This window comes from Notolepis coatsorum (genome assembly GCF_963971535.1).
Source record: "Notolepis coatsorum genome assembly, chromosome: 10".
In the NCBI taxonomy this organism is placed as follows: Eukaryota; Metazoa; Chordata; class Actinopteri; order Aulopiformes; family Paralepididae; genus Notolepis; species Notolepis coatsorum.
This window is the reverse complement of record NC_140174.1, coordinates 95,754,763-95,774,297: the sequence shown is the minus strand read 5'-3', so window position 1 is coordinate 95,774,297 and position 19,535 is coordinate 95,754,763. Positions and strand designations below refer to the sequence as shown.

Sequence of the window (19,535 nt, the reverse complement as noted above, 5' to 3'; positions counted from 1 at the left end):
GCAATTTGACTTTGTATTTGCAGCAATTGTCGTCTTTTCCTTATTTGTGCCTCCTGGGCTTCCATTTTTGCTTTTAATTGTACCTCCTGAGCTTCCATTTCATGGCTTTCTTTTAATGCCATTTCCAATACCACAAGTGCCGCCACCTCGGCCTGTGCCAATATGGATGCGGAAATGTTTGATGACATTGAGTGTCGGGTAGAACTACCACGTGACACCCTTGATTGACCCGTATTGGAAACACTGTCATCTGGCCCAATACTATTCACCTCATCGTTTTCATTTGACACAAAGTTGACGTTTGAACCATCATTATCAAGACCCTCGTTTGCATAGGACGCAGCATTGTTATTTGAACCGTTGTTATTCAGAACCTCATTTGTACTTGAAACAGCATTGTTCTTTGTGTCAACCACACCCTCAGTTGCATTGGGCACATCATTTAATTCGTAATCATTGTCATCAACTTGTGTGGGCATGCACTGCTCCCTATTAGCACACACCCATTGCTCCATTTTGTCCATGATTTGATTAACATTGTGCAGGTGACCTTGAAACCATTCTGTTTGTTTACACATTTCGTCGTCGGGTAATAGAGGTTTTAGTGATTCATGTACCCGGGTAGTTTCACCAACCAACTTCCACAGTGTGTCGTGCTTAATTTGCATGACGGAAATATTTTCATTTGAGCACATCATTTGATCCAACTCTTTAGCTATTTTACACAATTGTTTCAGTCCAAAGTTCCTTTCTTTATGTAACAACATGATCTTCGTTTTTCTAAAGCTTTAAATGTGGGCTTAGAAAGCCTTTTGCCAAGTTCATTGTCTGTTTCATCTTGATTGACAGCTACCTCCATTTCGACGTTAATTTCCTGATTCCCCACGCTACTCATGTTTACAATGTCAAGCAATAGGCGGAGATTTTATATAGAATTCATGGTAGGATTTGCCTTTATCCATCTGCGCGAGGCGACTCCTTCCACAACTTTATTCCATTCATTCATGAATCCGTCTCACCGTAATTTCTTTGATGTGCTGTTCCGTGTTGTTGATATCGTGGTTGAATCGGCAGAAAACGTCAATGAAAAGGGCCGCTGTTCCTTGAGTCCTTCCGTATCTGTCCGTCTTTGAAAACAATCTTGTTTAGAAGCTTATCTTTTTACTTGTGTAAGGGCAACCTAACAAGAAAATGTTGCCAGTGAGGGAATACTGGGTGAAGCTCTTTCCTACGCGTGATGCTTGTTGATAATAAATGATGTCTTCTCCTTGGTCACTGTTGAGAGTGTTTTATTACTACTTGCTGTGTGGACAAATATAAGCATACAAAATAAACTCAAAAATTGACGCAAAGTAACTGAAAACAAACAAACGAGCACGGTAAAAAGATAGTGTGGCTTCCCTGTGAATATTACCCAAATTCCCTGCCGCTGCACACCTGTGAACCCATACATATAGATTGCACTTGAGCACACATGAGCCCCGCCTCCTGAGCCCACTGCCTGCTAATTGGTCAACACTTTCATGATGACACGGTGCCTTCATACAGTAATACAAAAACAGAAAATCATTAAATTGGCTACAACACTAACACTTGAAGCCACAAAGACATACCTACACTGTATGGTCTTCTCCCACATTGAATATTGCCTTCTAAACTGGTCATTTACTGGGGCCACAGCCATGAAACCCATAGAACAACTTTACAACAGAGCATTGAAGGTATATGACAGGAAACAGTACTCATACCACCACTGTAAAATCCTGGATAAGCATCAAATTTAAAATTTTGAAAACCTCAGACGTTATAAAAGTTCCTGCTTTGTATATAAATGCCTGCACAGATTAGCCCCTCCCCCTCTCAAGGAGTTTATCCACGAGAAAAGGAACACTGGATTAGCCACTAGGTCAAACACCAGAGGGGATTGTGAGGTCCATTTTAGAAAGACCGCCTTCAGCAAAAAATGTCTATCGATAAAGGGAAGTGGAACATGGAACAGCCTTCCGGTCCCCTTAAGGGAATGTACCACCCTGTCCACCTTTAGGGGCCAACTCAGGAAATGGCTGTTAGACAGCCAAATATGCACTCATTAGGGATGTTAGTGATGTTGTACTGAATGACTGAATGTCATGTTAGTGTGGTCATGTCAGTGATGTCAGTTTTTATGAATGAACGTTGTAAGGTCCGTTTTGTGTTTGTTTTATGTTAGGACTACAGGTGGAAATTAGCCCTGTGCTATTCCCGGCATATTTACGTCTTTATCATGCTGTGATGTTATGCATACACTCATGTAAATGATGTTCATTAATTTGCATTGTCCTTAATAAACAAATCTTAATCTTAATCAATAATGCTGGTCACACCCATAATGCTGACCACATCCATAATGCTGACCACATCCATAATGCTGGTCACACCCATAATGCTGGCCACATCCATAATGCTGACCACATCCATAATGCTGACCACATCCATAATGCTGGCCACATCCAAACCAAAGGAAGACAAGTACTTGTCACAGAGTTTTTGTTAGAGCACAAGAAACAAAGAGTTGCTTGCAGATGTGCATGCAGAAAATTTACAATTCCTTAGTTTCCTTCAAATTGTGTGTGTGTGTGTGTGTGTGTGTGTGTGTGTGTGTGTGTGTGTGTGTGTGTGTGTGTGTGTGTGTGTGTGTGTGTGTGTGTGTGTGTGTGTGTGTGTGTGTGTGTGTGTGTGTGTGTGTGTGTGTGTGTGTGTGTGTGTGTGTGCGCGTCTGCTATTGGTGGGTCTATAAGAGTGACACTAATAGAGGTGACATTCCTGCACTAAAGGTTAATGTAGAAAGCAGAAAATGTGTGTGTGTGTGTGTGTCTGTACACAGCTGCGGTGGAGGCATGTGTTCTGCATGGGTTGAAGCGGCGGGCGGCGGGGTTCCTACGCAGCAACAAGATAGCAGCGCTCTTCACGAAGGTGGGGAAGAGCTTCGCCCCGGCAGAGGAGCTGTGCAGGAAGGCCCAGGAGCTGGAGCAGATCCTGGAGACCAAGTGAGAGAGCTCCCTCTCATTCAGAAATACACGACAGGCGGCTCACGAGCGTCTACATATTTGCATATCGTATATGTCACAAATGTAACAGTACTTACTATATACCTGTATGTCATGTATGTCCCTATGCCATAAATGTCATGATGAATTGAAAATGGGGGACCCTTATGTAAACAAAGACAAACGTCTTTCTCTGGTCTGCATCCCTTTAACAATTGTGTGTATTGAGCCGTACTACTGTATTGTACCCATTCTGCAATCTGTTAAATAAAGTGTTCATTAATTCATTCATTCATTCATTCATTCATTCATTCATTCATTCATTCATTCATTCATTCATTCATTCATTCATTCATTCATTCATACAAAGCGCCAGTGCGCTCGTTGTTCCCTGGTTGTTATGTCACAGTTTCTAAAGCGATCATTATGCGACCCCCGCCCTCTCCTGTCTCAGACGAACCCTGAGCTTGCAGAGTCAGGACGGCCTGCGGAGGCTGCCCCGGCTGCCCAGCCGCACCCCGCCGGGCGTGAAGAACCTGTGGATCCGCACGGCTCTGTTTGAGAAGGTGCTGGACAAGATCGTACTTTACCTGGTGGAGAACAGCAGGTGAGCTGAGGTGGTCAAAATGAATGACATGATCACCCGTTCGATCACCAGAAAAATACAATTTGATATATTTGTCGACTCAGAAATGATATATTAGAGTATGTTGCCCCAATTGCATGTTTGTATTCTAGTAAATTCTACGAGAAAGAGGCTGTTCTAATGGACCCTGTGGATGGACCTATCCTTGCCTCTTTGTTAGGTAATAACTTTTCTCTTTATTTTGTGAGTATTTATCATGTATCCCTCGACTGTGAGGATAAATGGTGCTATATTTTCCAATATAATAATAAACTTTATTTGTATAGCACCTTTCATACAGAAACTACAGCTCAAAGTGCTTCACAACAGAAAAAAGACAGGCATAAAATGAGCACATAAAGTGCAAACTGTGCATAAAATCACAGTTTTTCACATTAGGATCTAACATCCCAACAGGCCACCTAGTTTATGGTTTGATTCAGTTTTAAATAGACAATAATAAAAGGAGCAAGATAAAATAGACAGAGTAAAATAGTGCAATAGTGCAGTGCAATACAATTGTAGAATAGAATAAAATATATATATTTTACAGTGCAATCAAATTGTTCTGGATTCAACAGTTCAAAGTCGTACAATGGTAAAACTGTTCTGAATTACTAATATGTTTGACTGAATGCACGTAAAGGTACCACAAGGTACTACAAGGAGGTAGCTTTTTGCACTTATCTTTTAAAAGGATGTATTGCAATGTGATCAGAGCTAAAAATCTGTGGGAAGGTTTCATATATCGGTTGTTCTCATTGGGTTTTCTCTGAGCACACTGGTCTCGGAACAGTCGCCCGGTAACTCGATCAGGTTATAACAAACTTCGGTGTCAGGAAGTTGAAAGAAAATGAACTGCGTGGCCTTGTGTGCAGTTGGACCTTGTGCGTTGGAGTACACAAAGATGAAGACAGCGGACCACTTCTGGACGGACCCCTCTGCCGATGAGCTGGTTCAGAGACATCGCATCCACGGGGGCCACTGCCGACAGGACTCCCCCACCAAGAGGCCGGCTCTGTGTGTGAGTAGAGCATGGGGGAATATGGGACCGTTCAGTATAACAGTGTTATTTATCATTACTCTCCATTCTTTCAAACCAATTTCATTGTCTATTTCAATTTCGATTTCTATTTCTATTTCAATTTATAAAAAAATAGGGACAATGCACATTAACACAATGTCTGCCATGCAGTTTGACCATCTTATACCTCTCACTGCCAGTGCTGTAAGCCAATGGAGTCGCTCACCTTCTTTGCAGGGCTATAACCTTTTAAATATTATAGCTATATCGAAGGTTATCCTATAACCCTAGTTATATGAATACTGGCTGAGCGTCTCGCTCTGCCATTATGAGATATCATCTCCAGCACCTACTGTGCGTGTGAAAAATTGCACATGCACCTCACTTGCAGGTGACCACGCCTACTCCCGTGCGTGCCTCTACAAGACACAGGAAGTGGTCACATCCACGCCCTTCCAAGTTTGAATTCCATACGTGAAAAACATCCAAGGGACCTCAGGGCGCTGAAGAGCGAGATGCTCAGCCAGTATTCATATAACTAGGGTTATAGGATAACCTAGATAAGCCATTATGAGATCAAAAGGGGCAGAGCGGACGTGTGGCCATGTGAAATGCACCCCCTGAGGGCCCGTAAGCCCCTGCCAGGGAGGAGGGGAGTCCCGTCCACCCGCCCGTCCTAACAAAGGGGGGGAGGCAGTCAACTACAACCAATGTGCGAAAAAGGGAACCAGGCACCCCAGAACGCACAGTGCTAGCGGGACCACATGTGACACAGCACTCCGCGGTCCACACCCACACACACCTGCTAGCCCACCTGATGGCGGGATGCAGGAGAGGTCCCGGACGGTCGGACCTCAGGACTGCCTGGGAGACAGAACCCCCAGTCATGTCCATGAGGTAAAACCTAACAAAAGGACCCGGGGAGGACCAGGAGGCCACAGCGCAGATGTCCTCCACAGACCCCCCCCCCCCCCCCCCCCCCCCCCCCCCAACAGGGCAGCGGAGGCCCTGACGCCCGCGGGGAGAACCTGTCCAGCCAAAGTGTAGCAAAGGGCAATGCCCTCGCCCAACCAATGTGACAGGCGTTGCTTGGACAGCGCCTTACCCGCGCGAGAGCCACCGTAACAACCAAACAGTTGATCGGTAGCCCTGAGATCCCGCGTGCGACTAAGGTAAACCTTCAGCGCACGGACAGGACACAACAGGTGAAGGCTCGCCTCCAACTCACTAGCGTGAGGAGGAGGGTGAAACGCCTGAAGCACAATATCCCTGGAGCGATAAGAGCTCCAGATATTCTTTGGCACAAAGACCGGATTAGGCCTCAGAGTCGCACTGCTATTGGCCCGAATAGACAGGCACTCTGACCGCACCGAGAGAACACACAGCTCACCCATGCGCATAGCGGAGGTGATGGCCAAAAGGAATGCGGTCTTAAAGGACAGTCGATCCAATGGCGCCTGCTTAAGAGGCTCAAACGGGGCTTCCAACAACCGTCCCAGGACCAGTTGGAGGTCCCAACTCGGAGACAGAGAACGTTCCACAGGCTTGAGACGCGTGCGCCAAGCAGGAAACATCTCACGAGAGGGTGGCTGAACAGTGTTCTGCCCTCAAAGCCCACATGACAAGAAGATATAGCTGCGGCGTACACCTTCACTGTCGAGGCCGACAGCCTATTCAGGATAGACTGGAGGAAGGAAAGAACCCAGTCCAGGGGGCATGACACCGGGTCCAGGCCCCCAACCTCACACCACTCTTGAAACGTACGCCACTTCCCTGCGTAAACCACGGTAGTGGACGGAGCGCGCGTGTTCTGGATGGTGTTAACCACAGTAGGGTTAAGACGCATCCCCTCCAGATTCACCCTTTCAGCAGCCAAACCATTAAAGGCTGCCCCAGAACAGGAGGCAGAAACAGCGTTCCGCGTGCCTGAGAGAGGGCCCACGTGACCACGGAACAGGCCACAGCGGGGCCACCAAGAGCTGAATCAGGGCCGGGAACCACACAGCTGTGCCCCGGTCCGGCGCGACCAGGATCAAAGTCCTGCGCTCCCGACGTACCCGCTCCAACAGCTGAGCTATCAGGTGTATGGGGGGGAACGCGTACAGAATCCCGGGCGGCCACGGATACATTGAGAAGGCATCCACTCCCAGAGAGGGGTTGTCCTTCCGACCGACCGAGAACCACAAGTGGCACTGATGGGACTGGCTGCTCGCAAACAGGTCCACCGCGTCCTCCCAGAATCGGTCCCAGACCTGTCTGACTATGTCTGGACGTAGTCCCCACTCCTCCGGGTGAGGACCGCCCCGCGACATCACATCTGCACCCACATTCTCCCTGCCGGGGATGTGGAGAGCCCAAAGGCTGCGCAGATTGAGAGATGCCCATAGCCAGAGTTCGACCGCCGCCCGGTGTAGACGGGGGGAGCATACTCCTCCCTGTCTGTTGATATACGACGCTGACGTCGTGCTGTCCTTCCTGATAAAAACATGCTCGCCCACCACAAGGTGGCCGAGCTGCTTGAGGACTAGAAGCACTGCCTTTAAGTCCAACACATTGATATGTAGTGCAGACCGGGCAGCATGGTCTTGCCAGCTGCCCCCTACTGCGTCGGTCCGACACGTCCCCCCCCATCCCGTGAGGGAGGCGTCGGTGAAGACCGTGATGTGTGATAGCCTGCTGCACATGGGGACCCCGCTGGTGAGGGCCCCAGGCCCCCCCCAGTGGTTGAGATCCCCCAGTACTGACACAGGAACCTTCAGCTGCTTCCACTTGCCTCTCACAGGGACATATGTATAAAATGTTAAATGGATCTGCCCCCAGATATTTATGCTCTCGTATTGTCCTGCGTGGCCAGGTCCACGGACGACAGTTACGGTCTGGACAGCTCTCAGTTTATGAGCCTAGAAAGGGTTCCTATTCACAGAATGGCTTTCTGTCTACAGCCTGCCGGCTGTGGAACTCTCTGCCCAGGGCCATCCAAAACTCCCCCACTATTGCTGTCTTCAAGAGGGGTGTGAAGCGACATCTGCAACAATAGGTTGCAGAGGGTGCTTGGCCACCACTCTTGAAGAACAGGAACATGACATGCTGTAATGAGGCTCTTAGAAAATTGTGTTGTCTATTTTATCTACTTGTTGTATCTATTTTATCTTAACTCTTTCTTTGTGATTTATTGTATTTTTCTTGGGACCATGTTGGAAACAAGTCGACAGACTTTCACATGTTATCCTTGTACCCCTTGTTTTTATACTATTGTATAAATTGTATGTACTAAATAAAAATCAAATCAAATCAAATCACAGGGTCTATTTTCGTACTGAAAAACCACCTCTGTATCCTCCTCATGAAGAGGAGGCCAAGAGGGACCACAGGTTGAGCAGATGCCATCATACCGAGCAGGCGCATCACGGACAGCGCCGTAACCGTCCTGCCAGGATGGAACCTCCCGAGCGCGCCGAGAATATCCTCTCGCCGCGGCTCTGAGAGGGTTGCCCTCATAGACCTTGAGCTTAGAATCAAGCCCAAGTACTCCACCTGTTGACTGGGAAGAGGGGTACTCTTCTTCCAGTTCACAGCAAAACCCAGACTGGTGAGGAATTCCACCACCTGCCTGGTATGAGACCTGGCGATCTCCTCTGACCGGCTGAGGACCAGAATGTCGTTGAGGTAGAATAAAATTAGCCGAACGGCAGCCTCTGGTACTCGTACGCTATGCCCTGAAACAGGAAGCGTAGGTATCTCCTGTGAGGAGGGAAGATCGGGATGTGAAAATACGCATCCTTCAGGTCTATGGAGGTGAACCAGTCTCCCACTCTGACAGCGCTTAACAGGTGTTTGACGGTCAACATTCTGAACCTTCTCGCCACAATCAACCGATTGAACGCAGACAGGTCCAGTATGGGTCTGAAACCTCCCGATTTCTTGGGCACCAGAAAATACCAGGAGTAAACGCCACTCATCGCGTCCTCCCTTGGGACCACGACGATGGCCTGCTTCGCCACCAGAGAATGAATCTCTTCGGCCAGGGCTGTCACTGTCTGTACCAACCCGAAAACGGAGGGTGGGGGTGTGCAAACTGCAACACAAGCCCCGCCCTCAGCATTCTCTCCATCCACGCCGACATATGGCACTTCTGTAACCATATGTGGTGATAATCCCAAAGCGCCCCCGCAGCCAACTGGCGCTGGTCTGCTAGGAATCGTAGATAGGTGGCCCGGTCCCTCCCGCCGTGCATTGCAAAACCTGGTCTCGCTAACCGCACGAGCAGGCTGTCTCGCGGAGCCGGGATATCACACCCTGACCCTACCAACGAGGCAATCGCACCCAAGGGGGGACCCCGACAGAAAGGGGCGGTCTGATATGGAGGGAGCGACCATCACCCCCGGTGAATGAGGCTCCCCCACTGAGCATCTTCCCGGCTTAGTTTGCTGGGGACAGCCTGCTCTGCAGCTGGACATGCATGGTGTGTGGTCCCCACGCTGCCCGATAGGGTGAGTCCCTACACACTGTAGCCCTGTAGTGATATTACTACCACCCAAATTATGCGTGCCTGACTCACTACCGCTGCTAGGATTGGAAGTCCGGACGGGGGAGGCACTAACGTAATACCCAGCCTGGCGAGGGCGGGGCTGGGGGAACCCGCACTGCGACCTCCTGGGCCTAGGGTTCCCCCTCTGACAAAACTTCTTAGATACAGGGAACCCTGCTCCGTCGTCAGATACAACACCAGGCTCACCAAACACAGACGCAGGACGTGTGGCGTGGGAGCCTCCTGACAGCACAGCATTCTCATAGACAGACCCAGGCCTAGCTAGCAACTAGGTGTCAGCCCCTGTCTCCATGAGAAGTGATATGTGGGGCCGCTTGCGCTTCACTGGAAGAATGCGGCCCGCAGCCAAAGGGGACAAATCAGAGCCTCGAGTCCCGTAGTGTAGCGGGGGGGAGTGACCGGAGAGCGTGCTAGACACAGCTAGATGGCAACGGTTTTTCAGGGCGTGCCCATCTAATATAGCCGATCCCTCGGCCACCGAGGCTGTCGGCACCGTGACAACCTGTTCTCTTTGTGTCCAGGTTATCCCAGGCGGGGGACACATGGCCGCCGGTCGGGGGCCTCGCCGCAGCCGCTGGCGAGGCCGTGCTCTCACATCTGGCTGCGTGGTGTGGGGCGGCATGGGGCCCTGGTCAAATACCGCCCTTGCCTCCATGGACAGACCAAAAAGTCCATCCGCGGAGAGGGGAGCCCTGAGGAGGAGAACTCTCCTCTCCTCCTCAAGGGGAGATTGCTCCAACCAAAGATGCCTGTGAACAAGCATCGACAGCATCCTAGCCCTCCCTGCGGTTATAGCTTGCGGCTGGGTCAAAAGCTGAATAACCTCAAAACCTTGCGCGATGGTTTTGACGTTGGCTGGCCCTAAGGCCCCACCACCGACAACATTTTTGACAGAAAAGCAGCCAATCGAGCAATGTTATTAGTTGCTGCTAAATTCTGAACTGCTGCGATATAAGCTTCATCAACCCACTCAGCCACCTGCCGGGCCGACTCGCCCTCTGGCGTCGGCTTCCGGGCGGGATACCGTTCTACCATGCCAGGGCAAAGAACCAATGCCACCCGCTTCTCTAAGCACGGCACACCTGTCCTGGGCCCTGTCGCCAGACCATCCACCCGTGTAAAGGGTAAATAAGCCTCAGCCAAACCCCCAACATTAGACACAGATTGACCGTCAGCAATGAAATGGTTAAGCGGAGGGAAAACTGGAGACAGTCCCGGCGGGACACATGGGAAAGGCGCCCCAAAAACATTAGCATTAGCAGTAGCTGCGCGCGCCAGGATAATTGGAAAAACATTCAACAACGAGTCATGTTGACCACATTCATCCAAATACCCAGCCCCCCGCGCCAATACATCGCCCGGTCGTCTCACGAGACAACGAGTAGTATTGAATATGCTAGTACCAACGCCTGGCGTTGTCGGTCCTACCTGAGCGCGGCGTGGCTCGACTGCCAAACACCGCGCGTAGTCCATCGGTCCACTGCCAAGAGACGAGGAAAGTTCAGTATAGGACCGACGTTCCGTCCGGACGTGCCGAGAAGGGTCCGGGGGCTGGCGAACCTCTGGCGAAAGTCCAACATTGCGTAATCTCTCCCTTTGCTTCATAACAATGTTCCACCTGGTTGAAGTTCATATAGCAGATCCACGGATGGAAAAAAATCAGGCCAGTCAGCCCACTTTCTAAGTGGGGGTCCCCCACCAGGAATTATTTTGTTACAAAGACTTAATTTCCTTCATTCTGGTGCAGGCATTTTTGAATTTTTACCCTTTAAATGCCAGTGTTTGTGATGGCATCACAAATTATTGTTAAAAAAACACACAAAAAGTAAAATATTTTCAATATATCAAATGTACATTTTTCTGGGGGGGATTATTACAGGCTAGGCATGTGTCAATGATTAGCAACAACACAGATTTTGATGGATTTTTTTGTTTTTGTAATGTCAGATTTAACAACAACTATTTTCAGAAAAGTGGGAGTATTTAATTTTTTATCTGACATTACAAAAAGATCTAAAAAAAAAATTTTATGATCAGGGCTGAAGTTGAAAAAAATATGTATGACTGTTTAGACTGCATTAATCTCTGTCACAGTGATCTCCTGGTTGTCTAACTATCGCGCCGCCGCAACTAGAAACACTGGCCTGCTTCTAAGTTCAGTGGCCTGACTGCACAAAAAAATTAGAATAATAATAAAAAAAAATTATAATATTTTGTTCAAGTACCACCAGCAGTACCACCAAGTACCACTCGTACCACAGGTTGAGAACCACTGATCTAGCTACATGGAGAACCAGCCTGTGGGTCTCCCTCTTGTACATTCCGTCTCGCATCGGGGGGGGGGGGGGGGGGGACCTGCTAAAGTCACTATAATTGACCCAAGCACAGTGTGTGTGTGTCTAGGGAGAGGACAGAGTGTATATAGAGCCACCCCCTGCTGTGTACTGTTTTTCCAAGTTGTCGGTGACCCAGTGCAACTAGGAACATATATAAGGAGTACACAACACACAGTGTGTTTACTGTGGAGATCTGCTTTTTGAATGCCTCAGGACAAACGTAGGGTTTTCAGTGGCACATTAAAAATCATCTAGAAACGATCAAAATCTATATTTCATGTTAGGCCATTTGAACCGCAGGGACTGCACTGTGTGTGTTAGGCTGCCACGCGGTCGTTATTCATTCCGTGCGAGCGGCCGTCCAATTAGCATGCTGTTGTCGAGGCGAATAACGTGGGCGGATAATGTGGCAGGGAAAAATAAACGGTGGTTGCCGCTTGTTGAATTTCCTTCTTTTGAAATACGGAGAATGGAGTTGGACCCTGTCACCCTGAAGTGTAGTGTGCTCTTAGATCCAGAAGAGGCACTCCAGCAGCAGCATGGACGAGCGGCCCTCGCCTTCCCCCTCGGCCCGTGACTATGTGGAGTCGCTGCACCAGAACAACCGGGCCACCCTGCTGTTCGGCAAGAACAATGTGCTCGTACAGCCGGTAAGCAGTCCTCTTCCTCTCACTCTTAGGCCTTTTACACCGGCCGGGCTCCGTGGCGGAGCCGGTTCCCGAACGTAATCTTGAACCGGCCGGCACGTTCACACCGGGAATAATTGGTTCGGAACATGACGGAGGCTTTAGTTCGGCCCTCTAAGAAAACACTGAGCACCGATTTTTCATGTTCCGAACCAATTATTCCCGGTGTGAACACGCCGGCCGGTTCAAGATTACGTTCGGGAACCGGCTCCGGCACGGTGTGAAAGGCCTATCTGTGGGTTTTTACTGGAGATGACATGAAGTAGCGACTTTGACAAACCTCATTTCTGCATTTAGCATTTTTTGTACCTCATTGTTTGCATTTTGTACTTTAGGTTGTGCTTTAGTTTGTATATTGTATATTATATATTTTGTATAGTGGGAGGACTTTATTTTACTTTACTTTTTATTTTTACTTCTTTTTACTGTATGAAGCACAGAACCAAGCATTTCACTTCGTCTGATCGTCTGTAGATACAAGATTCTTGAAGATGAGAGATTCCGACCCCAAATATAAAAAAGATCGAGAAAGCAAGTAGCTACAGCCTATTTATTTATTTATATATATATATATATATATATATATATATATATATATATATATATATATATATATATATATATATATATATATATATATATATATATATAGGGATGTCCGATATTATCGGCCTACCGATATTATCGGCCGATATCGGCATTAAAATGTGATATCGGAAAATATCTGTATCGGTTTTCACATTTTTATTTTTTTTTTTTTTTTTTACATTTCTATAACCTTTATTTATCCAGGCAAGCAAGTAAGAACAAATTCTGATTTAATTTATTGTCAAAAGTATGCATAATGTTGTGTTAATTCCACAACAAGAGATATGTAATGTTAATTACCTGAAATTATTCCGTTTTTTGGTGGGGGAAACCCTGCATATATCGGTATTGGTTGATATCGGTTGATATCGGTATCGGAAATTAAGAGTTGGACAATATCGGTATATCGGTATGGGTAAAAAAGACAATATCGGGGCGACTACGTGGTGCAGTGGGCAAGGCGCTCACCACGAATAGTTGAGGCTGGGCTCAAACAGATCATCTCCCTGTTCGAGCCCAGCGCTCCACATTGCTTTCAGTTAAGCTGGTTGTCCGCACTAATACACATTGGCAGTATTAGGGGGAGGGAAACTGATGGGTGGGGATCGGGCGTTGTGGACAGCGACTCCTACAGGTCGGTTGGTGCGCCTGCGCAGTAGAATCAGGAAGCGACGGGGGTGGGGCCCCTCCAAAGCCCAGACCCCCGACACTGAAAGATCGAGCCGTGCAGGTGGAAAGATGCGACTGCTGTTACCTCGAGTATCGGAGGGGACTCGTGCTATGTATGACTTAGTCCACATTGCAGCCGGCTTGTGGGAGGCATGAAACAGCGTTCAAAGACAGGGGAGGGTTGAATTGGACGATACGAAATTGGGATGGGAGAAAAATAGAAAATGGGAGGAAAAGTGGATTAAAAAAAAAAGCCAATATCGAGCATCCCTAATATATATATTAGTGCTGTCAGGCGATTAAAAAAATTTATCTAATTAATTACAGGATTTGTAATTAATTAATCTAATTAATCGCATTTTAATCGCATAACCATTTTATGCCTGATATTCTATATTCTATAATCATATTTCAAATTGCATGTGTCCGGATGGCAGAATTCAGTACTGTATCTACAAAACCTTCTGTTTAATCATCTTAATTTGCTTAGATTTTTCAGGTCTGGTCAATTTGAGCATGGTGTTATTCACAGTCAAAGATAAAAAAAAAATGTATTGATATTCTCATTTGGTTCATTACAATTTACTCAAAATAAAAATTTCATTCAATCAATCACCGCGCAGATTGATTGATTGAATGAAAATGTTATTAACAGATTGCAGAATGGGTACAATACAGTACGGCTCAATACACACAATTGTTAAAGGGGAACTCCAACATTTTGGGAAATTAGCTTATTTAACATCTTCCCTGGAGTTAGACAAGAAGATACATACCTTTTTTGTCTCTGTGCATGCATTTTAGCTTTGGGAATAGACGCTCCGTTAGCATAGCTTAGCTTCATCACTGGAAGTGGGGGAGATCCGGAGCCTTACAGTGCCTTACAGTGTATTGCAAGGTCTGACATTGACCAAATTTGATATGCATGACCTTGGTGGGCTCTAGGTCAACTCCTGAAAAGGGGGTCAATGTCAGACCTTGCAATCAAAAGTTAGGGGGCGCACTGAAATTATGGCAAGGGTTATTAGCCCCCTAACTTTTGATTGCAAAGTCTGACATTGACCCCCTTTTCAGGAGTTGACCTAGAGCCCACCAAGGTCATGCATATCAAGTTTGGTCAATGTCAGACCTTGCAATACACTGTAAGGCACTGTAAGGCTCCGGATCTCCCCCACTTCCAGTGATGAAGCTAAGCTATGCTAACGGAGCGTCTATTCCCAAAGCTAAAATGCACGCACAGAGACAAAAAAGGTATGTATCTTCTTGTCTAACTCCAGGGAAGATGTTAAATAAGCTAATTTTCCAAAATGTTGGAGTTCCCCTTTAAGGGGATGCAGACCAGAGAAAGACTTCCGTCTTGTTTACATCAGGGTCCGCCATTTTCAATTCATAATGAATTGTAAGTAAGGGTGCAACTTGCACTGTGCAATCCATTCTTTGTGGATCTAGCCCACAGTATTTCTGACACTGGAAATACATTCCCTGAGATTCATAGATGTCCCTAGAATCAGATACCAAGAACATGCAAATGGACCATATTAAAAAAAAGTCTGTAAATGTGTATTCTACATTCTTATGGAATGAATGATAAAAAAAAATAGTATTAATTATTTAAAAAAAAAATTTAATTAATTTTGAGTAAATTTTCATAACGCGATAATTTGCTGTGTTGTGGTGACCTATATTAAGAGACATTCACCAAGGTGGGCTTGTGCCTTTAAGAGTGTGGGTTGTACTGGTTAGGGGAAAGGTTAAATGCCACTTCCGGTTCCGGGTGACGGGTGGTTGTTATTGTAAATGCTATGTGCAGGATAAGTAAAGTACTCAACTCGACCTACGTCTCTGGCTCACTACTTTCTTATCGCCACATTGGTGACCCTGTGAAGAACATTTGTTAATGTTAAATTAGCATTAGCATTATGTCTCAAGACAACGGCGTCGCGCAACCGCAAGCACCCGCGCCGAATGCTAACGACGCTAATATGAACATTTACGCTGCGACCGTCAAGTTGCCCGACTTTTGGCAGCATAATCCCCGGCCGTGGTTTCAACACATCGAAGCCCAATTCCAGCTGAGAGGAATAACGCAGGACATAACTAGGGATGGGTACCTTTCACATTTGAACCGATACCGGTACCGGTACCTGTGAATCGATACCGGTACCCAATGGTACCTTTTTTCGGTACTTTAGTCTCAAGAAATTTTATTTACCTACCTCAGTCGTGAAAAAAAAATCCAAACTTCAAATAACTACAATTTCGACAGTTTTCGGCTTGCCATTGCTCCGACTGCTTTGTTGTTGAATCAAGTCAAATCCTAGGTAAGCATATATTGTGCGTGTGAACGTTGACATGAAAAGAAAAAAGTTTAAAAAAAAATTATAATTAAAAAAAAAACTTTATTTAATTTTTAATTTTTTTGGTATCTCACTTGATTCGATACTCGGTAGTACCGACGTGTTTCGGTTCGGTACCTCAAAAGTACCGAATTCGGTACCCATCCCTAGACATAACCAAATACTTCCATGTGGTGTCGGCGTTGGATGCTTCGACGACAGCACTGGCGATGATGCTGTTGGAGGATCCGCCGGCAGCTGACAAGTACAATGCGCTAAAGACATTCCTTCTGAAGCTGTATGAACTGTCAGAGTTAGAGAAAGCGGACCGCCTGCTGTCCCTCAACGGCCTCTGTGACGGCAAACCATCAGAGTTGATGGAGAAGATGCTGGCTGTGCTGGGATCAGCGGATCCCTCCTTTCTGTTCACGCACATTTTTCTACGGCAGCTTCCAGTGCCTGTGCGCACGGCACTGGCCAGTTCCCTCCTCTCCTCCACCAAAGACTATCGCGGCCTGGCTGCAGAAGCAGACAGGGTTTTCCTGGCCAACAGGCAGCAGCAGTTTGTCCATGCACTGCTGCCCCACCAGGGCACCTCAGCCCCACCACTGGATGTTTATACAGACACCGCGGCTGCGGTGACAGCCCGACGACGGGCTCTGTTATTACCATGCCAGGTTTGGGGACAGGGCCAAGCAGTGTCGCAAGCCATGCAGCTTCAAGGGGCAGGGAAACGCCAGGGCCGGCGCTCATTAGTGGCTGTGGGTGCCGGCCATGACTGCAAGCTGTTGTTCATCACTGACTCCTTGTCCGGGCGGCGGCTGCTGGTGGACTCGGGCGCGCAACGCAGCATCCTGCCGGCACAGGGCGTGGACACCATGGATGGCAGACACGGGCCCCAGATGGACGCAGCGAACGGTACGCCCATACGTACTTACGGCACCAGGTATGTGGAGGTGTGTTTTGGGGGGCGCCGTTTCGGCTGGGGTTTTCTGATGGCTGCGGTGTCCACGCCGCTCCTGGGAGCAGACTTCCTCTGTGCCTTCAGTCTGTTGGTAGATGTGAAAAACTGTCGCTTGATCGATGCCCTCTCTTTTTCCTCTTACCCCTGCACACTTGGGGCGGTTGGGGGGGGCGGAGCTCTCTGCCTGTTGAACACACTTGCCACCGGGGACCCGTATGAACGCCTGCTCGCCGGGTTCCCTGACCTCACCACACCCACGTTCTCATCTGCAGTGGCCAAACACGGCGTGGAACACCATATTACCACCGAAGGCCCCCCAGTCTATGCCCGGGCTCGGCGTCTCGACTCAGCCAAGCTGGCAATCGCCAGGGGGGAGTTTTCCACCATGGAGCGACTTGGCATTGTGCGCCGCTCGAACAGCCCGTGGGCTTCTCCATTACATATGGTTACAAAAGCTGGCGGGGGTTGGCGCCCCTGCGGCGATTTCCGTCGCCTTAATAACGCCACAACCCCCGACCGGTACCCTGTCCCGCACATACAGGACTTCTCTACCCACCTGGCGGGGACCGTCATCTTCTCCAAGGTGGACCTGGTGCGCGGGTACCACCAGGTGCCGGTCCATCCACGGGACGTGCCCAAAACAGCTGTCATTACACCCTTTGGACTTTTTGAGTTCCTAAGAATGCCTTTCGGGCTCATGGGGGCGGCGCAGACGTTTCAGCGGCTGATGGACTCTGTGCTCCAGGACATGCCGTTTTTGTTTGTGGATTTGGATGACATTCTTGTAGCCAGTGCATCCATAGAGGAGCACATGACACACCTCCAGCAGCTGTTTGAGCGGCTCAGTAAACACGACCTCATCGTCAACCTGACCAAGTGCCAGTTCGGGCAGTCCTCCATCACTTTCCTCGGACACCACGTCGCTCCACAGGGAGCCACCCCACTCCCCGCCAGGGTGGAGGCCGTTGCCAGTTTTCCTCGCCCCCGCACCGTACAGAGGAGAGGCTACAGGAGTTCTTGGGCATGGTGAACTTTTACAACCGGTTCCTTCCCCATGCTGCCCACCTCATGCGCCCCTTGTACGAGGCCCTGCGGGGCAAGGTGCCCAAGGACGAGTTAGACTGGTCCTCGGGGATGGACAGCGCTTTTGGGGCTGCCAAGACCGCGCTAGCCAACGCTGCTCTGCTGGCGCACCCCTCTCCCACTGCCCCGGTCGCCCTCACGACAGACGCCTCTGACTATGCAGTGGGGGCGGTGTGCGAGCAGTGGGTGGGCGGGGCCTGGCAGCCACTGGCCTTTTTTAGCAAACAGCTCCCCGACAACGAGCGTAAGTACAGTACTTTCGACAGGGAACTGCTGGGTCTGTTCCTCGCCACTAGGCACTTTAGATTCCTGTTGGAAGGCCGCCAGTTCACTGCCTTTGTGGACCATAAGCCGCTGACGTTCTCTATGGCCAAGACCTCGGAGCCGTGGTCGGGACGTCAGCAGCGGCAGCTATCGGCGATCTCCGAGTTAACCACGGACATTCAACACGTGGCGGGCAAGAACAACTTTGTCGCCGACTGCCTCTCTAGGGCGGTCATCGGGTCCGTCCACTTGGGACTCGATTATGCCGCCATGGCGGCAGACCAAGCCACAGACTCAGACATTCAGGCCTACCGGACGGGCCCTACTGCACTGCAGCTGGAGGATGTGGTGTTTGACACAGCTAATGCCACTCTCCTCTGCGACATCTCCACTGGCCAACCGCGCCCTATGGTGCCTACGGCCTGGCGGCGCCGGGTTTTTAACATGATCCACGGCCTTTCCCACCCAGGTGTGAAGGCCTCGACTAAGCTGGTGGGGGTCAAGTTTGTGTGGCCTGGCCTCCGGAAGGATGTTAGGACCTGGGCTGGCTCATGTGTGGCGTGCCAGCACGCCAAGGTGCACCGCCATACCAAGGCCCCTTTGGCACCGTTTATAGTGCCGGAGAGGCGGTTCGATCACGTGAATGTGGACCTGGTGGGCCCCCTTCCCCCCTCCCGCGGATATACTCACCTCCTCACCATGGTGGACAGGACCACCAGGTGGCCTGAGGCTGTTCCACTGTCCTCCACTACGGCAGCGGAGGTGGCCCGGGCTTTCATCGGCTGCTAGGTGGCCCGTTTTGGCACACCGGGGGACATCACAAGCGACAGGGGCCCCCAGTTCACTTCGGAGCTCTGGACTGCAGTTGCAGAGCACCTGGGGGTGAAGATCCACCGCACTACGGCGTACAACCCGCAGGGCAACGGGCTTTGCGAGCGGTTCCATAGGGACATGAAGGCCGCTCTTCGGGCTGCCCTTACGGATGGCAACTGGGTTGACCGCCTCCCGTGAGTTTTGCTTGGTCTTCGTTCTGCCCCCAAAGAGGACCTCCAGGCCTCGTCCGCCGAGCTGGTGTACAGCCAGCCGCTGCGGGTCCCTGGGGAGTTTCTTCCGGAGGCCACAGCTTCCTGGTCCGTCGCCTCCCATCGAACAGTGTCCCGGGGTGTTGCCGATGCCCTTATTCCCATTCCAACATCCCGCCACTGCCTTCCCCAGTCCTACATCCCCAGGGACCTGCCATTGGCCAAATATGTGTTCATCCGGCACGACAGCCATCGGACCCCGCTGCAGCCCCCTTATGACGGGCCTTTCCGTGTCCTGGAGGCAGGCACTAAAAACTTTGTTGTGGACATGGGGGGCAGGCCGGAGCGGGTCACTATAGACCG

At 49.4% G+C, this 19,535-nt stretch overlaps 1 protein-coding gene across 1 annotated transcript in view; it reads left to right on the top strand.

The window, feature by feature from the left end:
* The window catches only part of sgsm1a (small G protein signaling modulator 1a), a gene marked incomplete at both ends in the record, with an annotated part of 153,352 nt that overhangs the window by 93,460 nt on the left and 40,357 nt on the right, over positions 1-19,535 (top strand). Inside the window, 5 exons of the mRNA XM_084323110.1 lie at positions 2,864-3,026; positions 3,481-3,633; positions 3,765-3,832; positions 4,530-4,675; positions 12,073-12,210. Coding sequence (XP_084179236.1) covers positions 2,864-3,026; positions 3,481-3,633; positions 3,765-3,832; positions 4,530-4,675; positions 12,073-12,210 — 668 coding nt within the window. The remainder of the gene's footprint in view (positions 1-2,863; positions 3,027-3,480; positions 3,634-3,764; positions 3,833-4,529; positions 4,676-12,072; positions 12,211-19,535) is intronic.